Source organism: Brassica napus, chromosome C2, assembly GCF_020379485.1.
Source record: "Brassica napus cultivar Da-Ae chromosome C2, Da-Ae, whole genome shotgun sequence".
Lineage (NCBI taxonomy): Eukaryota > Viridiplantae > Streptophyta > Magnoliopsida > Brassicales > Brassicaceae > Brassica > Brassica napus.
Genome location: NC_063445.1, coordinates 38,209,807 through 38,216,956, shown reverse-complemented (window position 1 = coordinate 38,216,956; position 7,150 = coordinate 38,209,807). Strand labels below are relative to the sequence as shown.

Here is a 7,150-nt window from a genome sequence, read left to right as displayed (position 1 = left end):
TTGTCGATATGAGGTAGCGGGAAGGGGTCCTTTGGACAGGTGTTATTGAGGTCCGTGAAGTCAATGCAGACTCTCCACTTCCCGTTCTTTTTCTTGACAACGACGACGTTGGCAAGCCACTCTGGATACTGCACCTCACGAATGAACCCCGCGCCGAGCAGGCTCTTGACTTCATCGTTGATGATCGCATCTCTCCCAGGAGCAAACTTCCGTCTCTTTTGTCTGACGGGTTGGTGTAGGGGATCCAACTGCAGCTTATGCATGATGATCTCCAGATCGATCCCAGGCATGTCTGCGTGGGACCAAGCGAAGAAATCGGAGTTAGACCTGAGGAAGTCTATCAGTCTTCTTCTCAACCCTTTGGTTAGCTTGGAGCCGATCTTGAGATGTCGGGTCTGATCTCCTTCGGTTAATGGCACCTCATCCATTTCTTCTACCTCCGGTTCCTCGATGTGATGAGCCGGAGGTTTGCTTTGTAATTGCTATAAGACCTTCGCCTTTCCTTTCAGAGTGGTCTGATAGCAGGCGCGGGAATATCCTTGATCCCCTCTAATCGCCTTTATGCCCCAGGGCGTAGGGAACTTCACCATTTGGTGAAGAGTCGAGGGGACGGCCCCCATTCCGTGGATCCAGGGCCGTCCTAAGATCATGTTGTAGGACGAATCGGAATCAACCACGAGGAATTTGGTTGACATGTTGACTCCTTCGGCGTATACGGGGAGGGTTATCTCCCCTGCGGTTTGCTTGACTTCCCCGCCGAAACCTATAAGGGGTGTTACCCTATGAGTTAAGGCGCCTTCCTCTAGCCCCAGGTCCTTGTATGTGGCCTGGAAGATGGTGGTGCCTGAGCTTCCATTATCCTCCAGTATCCTTTTTACCAGGCAGTTCTCTATAGTGAGTTAGATAACCAGGGCGTCGTGATGAGGAGTGAGGACTTTCTCCTGCTCCTTGGCCGTGAAACTTATTTCGTCCGTCCCTAGGAGCAGGCGTTTTGGCTTGGCAGCGTCTAGGCCGTGCTTGGCGTTCCAGGTGCTTTTCTTCGCGGCTGCATGGCTTATGCCGCTGACTTCCGAACCGCCTGAGATGACATGGATCACTCGGTCCTGTCGCGGTGGCGAGACGGGAGCAGCTTCAGTGGGCTTACCCATTGTCTCCTTTCTTAGATGGCTCTTGGCCTTCTCGGAAAAGAACTCCATGAGGTGCCCTTTCCTAAGCAGCTCGTTGACCTCGATCTTTAGTGCGACGCAGTCCTCCTTTTTGTGACCGTGGTCTCGGTGGAAGTCACACTAGAAGCAAGGATTCCGGAAAGAGTCGGAGGCTTTCATCTTCTGAGGCCACTTGACCTGCTGGCCCATCTGCCTCAGAACATTGATAAGCTCCGGCCTTGAGACGGAGAGGTGAGAGACGTCTGGCCACGTGGGCACTGTCATCCCTTCTGCCTTCTTGATTGACTGGTTCTGGTACCTGCCCCGGTTTCGATTCCCAGAGTCCTTAGCTGGTCTTTGAGAGGGTTTCTCGTCTCGCTCGGTTCGGTCTGGTCTGATCGTCTTAGGATCTTACATTTGTTGCGCCTTGGCACGGCTGGTGAAGTCTTCCTCCCATTTGACCTGCGCCCAGGCTCGAGATAGGACGTCTTCCATGGTTTTGCACTGGTATTCGGTCAGCTCTTTGTAGAGGTCTCCGTCGGGGAGCATGCCTCTCTTGAAAGCAGAGATAGCAGTGGGGATACTGCATTTGGGGATAGCCATCTTTTCTTGATTGAAACGGGCTATGTAGCCTCTCAGGGGTTCCGCTCGATGCTGGAGGATTTCGTAGAGGCTGTCAGAGGTTTTCTCTAGGTCCCTGCTGCTGGCGAATTGTTCCACGAACTTATCGCTGAGAACTGCGAAGGAAGCTATGGACCTGGAGGGTAAGTTGATATACCATTGAAGAGCAGGTCTAGTAAGAGTGGAGCCGAAACTTTTGCACATGGTAGCTTCGCGTGACCCTTTGGGGAGTGCTTCAGCGAGCATCCTCTGTCTGTATTGTGCGACGTGGTAGTCCCGATCAGTGGTGCCGTTATACGACTTGATACTAGGGAAAGAGAACTTGCTGTGTATCTCGATCAAGGTGATCTCATCCGTGAAGGGAGTGTCGGCGTAGGAATCGGTGTTGCTCTTCTGTATGGGGGGAGCTACCCCTGGGAGTCTCTCTACCATGGATTGCATGGAGTCGAGCCTATAGGAGAACATCTCGTGAAGGTGAACGATCATGGGAGACTCCGCTCTCGCTGCTTTGTCTGATACTTCCTTATCAGGCTCGGGTTCCGAGTTGATGTCCTCCCCGTCATAGGTCTGAGAGTCCTTAGCCTTTTCTCGCGTAGATGCTTCTCCTCCCGGTGCCGCAGTTGGGAGATTCGGGCCTGCCCCGGAGTTAGGTGTTTCCAGAGGCGGCATGGGGCGAACCTGAGTCCAGAATCGACGCTTCTTGTTGCCTGCTGTGTTAAGGGCTTGGTTCTCGTCTCGGAGGGTAAGATTCTCTGATTCGAGCTGGCTGAGCTTCTCGGCACTCTGCTCCAGTTGCTTAGAGTGTTCGTCGATTTTTTCCTTAAGGATTTGGAACTCCGAGGACAGCTCGGGATTGGTATCTTCCCGAGCTCTATGTAGCTCGGTTACTTGACCTTGCAGGTCAACGATTTGTCTTTGGAGTTCAGCCTCTCTCTGAATAGCTTGGGGTAGCTCCTCATGCTCATCCACCGCCATTATCACGTACTTTAGGGGATTTTTGTGTAGGATCTTTGTGAGTACGACAGAATGATGGGCAAGGCTAGTGTTTGTATTGATTTCGTTTATAGTTTGAGAGAAATAGACTTGAAGAGATGTTTTATTGAGTGGAGAAGCCAGAACTACAATGATTGGTGTATAAACCCTAGTTCTAACCGTCTAACTCTAATCTCTAAGCCTTGAAGTGTCGATCCCGTGTTTTAGGGTTTGGATTCCCTTTATACAGTCTTCCTAAGGCGGGCCCTAGTCGGTAGGAGTAGGTTAAACTCTTCCATATTCGGAAATATGGAAGGTTCTCCTTATCGGAAGTTTTCCATTTCCCGGAGGAAGGGGGGCGATCATGGGACCGGACCCGGAAAACTCCACAGTGGGGAACCGGGGTTCCTTCTAGCGGGGATCCTGGGAACCGGGATTCCTTCCAGCGGAGATCCAGAGGCCGATGTCCTTCCTGGGGTCTGGAGGAATTCAATACCTGAGTATTTTTCCCCAACAGTTCCGGCTTGTTCTATCTAATAAAACATCTCTTCTAGTATATTTCTCTCTAATACTCACGAAATCTATACAATAACCAGCCTTGTCCATCGTTCTGTGGTACTCACAAAGATCCTACACAAAAATCCCCTAACAGTTTGGCGCTAGAAGGAGGGAAGTAATCTAAACTACGTGATAATGGCGGTGGACGAGCACGATGAGCTACCCGAAGCTACCCAAAGAGAGGCCGAACTCCAGAGGCAAATCGATGGTCTGCAAAGCCAAGTAACCGAGTTGCATAAAACTCAGGAGGAGACCAATCCCGAGCTCTCCTCGGAGTTCCAAAGCTTGAAAGAGAAACTCAAAAAACACTCCAAGCAACTGGAGCAGAGCACCGAGAAGCTCAGCCAGCTTGAATCGGAGAATCTTACTCTCTGAGACGAGAACCAAGCCCTCAACACGACCAGCAACAAAAAGCGTCGATTCCGGGCTTGGGTTCGCCCCATGTCCACTCTGGAGACACCCAAATCCAGGACGGATGCAAATCTCCCACCTACGGGGTCGGGAGAAGGCGCACCAGTACATGAAAAGACTCGGACCCACGACGCGGATGATAGCGAATCTGAGCCGAAATCCGATGAGGAAGCACCTGACGGAGCAGCGATAGAGGAGTATCCTATGATCGCTCATCTTCACCAGATGTTTTCCAAGAGGCTCGACGCCATGCAGTCCATGGTGGAGAGGCTCCCAAGGGTAGCTCCCCCCCCCATCCGGAAGAGCAATGAGGAATCCTCTTTTCGACTCTGACTCTCACCCCGACTTTTATGTCGATACTCCTTTCACGGATGAGATCACCTTGATCGAGATGCCCATGAAGTTCTCCTTCCCCAGCATAAAGGCGTATGACGGCACCACTGACCCGGACGACCACGTCGCCCAATATAGACAAAGGATTCTCGCCATAGCACTCCCAAAGAGGTCGCGTGAAGCTACCATGTGCAAAGGGTTCGGCTCCGCTTTGACCGAACCCGCTCTGCAATGGTATATCAACCTACCCTCCAGGTCCATAGCTTCCTTCGCGGTTCTGAGCGACAAATTCGTCGAGCAATTCGCCAGCAGTAGGGACCTGGAAAAGATCTCCGACAGCCTCTATGAAATCCTCCAGCATCGAGCAGAACCCCTGCGAGGCTACATAGCGCGCTTCAACCAAGAGAAGGTGGCTATCTCCGAATGTAGTATTCCCACTGCTATCTCTTCCTTCAAGAGAGGCATGCTCCCCGACGGGGACCTCTATAAGGAGCTAACCAAATACCAGTGCAAAACCATGGAAGACGTCATATCTCGAGCCTGGGCGCAGGTAAAATGGGAGGAAGATGTCGCCAGCCGCGCCAAGGAGCAACAGAAGCAAGATCCCAAGACGATCAGACCAAACCGAACCGAGCGAGAAACCCTCTCAAAGACAAGCCAGGGGCTCCGGAAATCGAAACCGGGGCAGATACCAGAATCGGCCGATCAAGAAGGCAGAAGGGATGGCAGTGTCCACGTGGCCAGACATCTCTCACCTCTCCATCTCAAGGCCGGAGCTGATCAATGCTCTGAGGCAGATGGGCCAACAGGTCAAGTGGCCTCAGAAGATGAAAGCACCCGTCTCTTTCCGGAACCCTGGTTTCTGGTGTGACTTCCACCGCGACCACAGTCACGAAACGGAGGACTACGTCGCACTAAAGATCGAGGTCAACAAGCTGCTTAAGAAACGACATCTCAGGGAGTTCCTTTCTGAGAAGGCCAAGAGCCATCTAAGCAAGGAGACAACGGGTAAGCCCACTGAAGCTGCTCCCGTCTCGCCACCGAGACAGGACCAAATTATCCATGTCATATCGGGCGGTTCGGAAATCAGCGGCATAAGCCATGCAGCCGCGAAGAAAAGAACCAGAAACGCCAAGCACGGCCTAGAAGCAGCCAAGCCAAAATGCATGCTCCTAGGAATAGACGAAATAAGCTTCACGGCCAAGGAGCAGGAGAATGTTCTCACCCCGCATCACGACGCCCTGGTCATATCTCTCACTATAGCGAACTGCCTGGTAAAAAAGAGACTGGTAGATAATGGAAGCTCCGACAACATCATCTTCCAGGCCGCATACAAGGACCTTGGGCTGGAGGAAAGCGCTCTAACTCGAAGGATAACCCCCCTTATAGGGTTCAGCGGGGAAGTCCAACAAACCGTCGGGGAGTCAACATGTCAACCAAGTTCCTCGTTGTTGGCTGCGACTCATCTTACAACATGATCCTCGGACGGTCCTGGATTCACGGCATGGGAGCCGTCCCTTCAACTCTTCACCAAATGGTGAAATTCCCTACACCCTGGGGCATAAAGGCAATCAGAGGGGATCAGGAGTATTCCCGCTCCTACTACAAGACTACTTTGAAGGGAAGAACAATGTCTTATAGCAATTACAGAGTAAGCCGCCGGCTCATCACACCAAAGAACCGGAGGTAGAGGAAATTGACGACGTGCGATTGACCGAAGGAGTCCGACCCGACATCTCAAGATCGGCTCCAAGCTGACCGAAGGATTGAGGAGAAGACTAGTAGACTTCCTCCGGTCTAACTCAGATTGCTTCGCTTGGTCCCACACAGATATGCCTGGGATCGACCTGGAGGTCATCATGCACAACTTGCAGGTGGATCCCCTACATCAACCAATCAGACAAAAGAGAAGGAAGTTCGCCCCCGAAAGACACGCAATACTCAACGATGAAGTCAAGAGCCTGCTCGGCGCAGGGTTCATTCGTGAGGTGCAATATCCGGATTGGCTAGCCAATGTCGTTGTGGTCAAGAAAAAGAACTAGAAGTGGAGAGTCTGTATCGACTTCACGGACCTCAAAAAGTCTTGTCCAAAAGACCCCTTCCCGTTGCCTCATATCGTCAGGCTGGTGGACGCCACCGCGGGGCATCAGTTATAATCATCCGGAAGATTATAATCAAATACTTATGCATCCAGAAGACTAGGAGAAAACATCCTTCATGACGTCCATAGGGATCTATTGCTACAAGGTTATACCCTTCGGCTTAAAGAACACAGGATCAACCTATCAACTGCTGGTAAACATGATGTTCGCGGACCAGATCGGGCGAACCATGGAGGTCTACATAGACGATATGCTGGTCAAGTCCCTAGAGGCAGAGGACCACATATCTCACCTACAGCAGGCCTTCTCCACCCTCCAGAAGTACAACATGAAGCTCAACCCAGCCAAATGCTCATTCGGGGTCAGCTCTGGCAAGTTCCTAGGGTACATTGTAACCCACCGAGGCATCGAGGCCAACACGGAGCAAATCAGGGTCATTCACTCAATCCCTTGCCCGATGAACATCAAGGAGGTTCAAAAGCTAACGGGAAGGATGGCGGCCTTAAGCCGGTTCATCTTCAGACTCTCCGACAAATCTTAGGCCTTCTTCGGAACCCTCAAGAATCCAAGAGACTTCCAATGGACGGGCGAGTGCGAATCTGCTCTCCAAGCCACTACTCGGTGAAGTCCTACTGCTATATCTAGCAGTCTCTAAAGACGCCGTGAGTACCGTCCTCGTCCACGAGGAGGGAAATAAGCAGCTACCAATCTATTACGTAAGTAAGGCTCTCCTGGACGCGGAAACCCGCTATAGCCATCTAGAGAAGCTGGCCTTAGCCCTGATAGTTGCCGCTCGCTGATAGACCATGGATTTGGCCCATTTTCATCCATAGTTTATAGGTGTTTTTACTAATAATTATTATATTATAGAGTCTATTTATTATATTTTTAAGATCAGGAGTGATTTGGAGATAAGAGATTATTTTGGAGCATTTTGGAGAAATTTGGAGCAAGCCCCCGAGATGACCATCGAGCTCAACCATCGATCGATATTGAAGATGAATAATC

At 51.3% G+C, this 7,150-nt stretch overlaps 2 protein-coding genes across 2 annotated transcripts; one reads left to right on the top strand and one right to left on the bottom strand.

Annotated features, from left to right (window-relative positions):
• Positions 1-482: 482 nt before the first annotated feature.
• On the bottom strand, positions 483-2,741 carry LOC125582376. Its single transcript, XM_048749048.1, has 4 exons — positions 1,561-2,741; positions 1,344-1,464; positions 909-1,286; positions 483-860 (listed from the first exon to the last, which is right to left on the bottom strand). Exons 1-4 carry the CDS (start codon positions 2,739-2,741, stop codon positions 483-485), a joined length of 2,058 nt encoding a protein of 685 aa, XP_048605005.1.
• A 1,273-nt stretch (positions 2,742-4,014) lies between these two features.
• Positions 4,015-5,518, top strand: LOC125582375. The gene is made up of 2 exons (XM_048749047.1): positions 4,015-4,770; positions 4,838-5,518. The coding sequence occupies exons 1-2, from the start codon at positions 4,015-4,017 to the stop codon at positions 5,516-5,518; spliced, it is 1,437 nt and encodes a 478-aa protein (XP_048605004.1).
• The last annotated feature ends 1,632 nt before the right edge of the window (positions 5,519-7,150 follow it).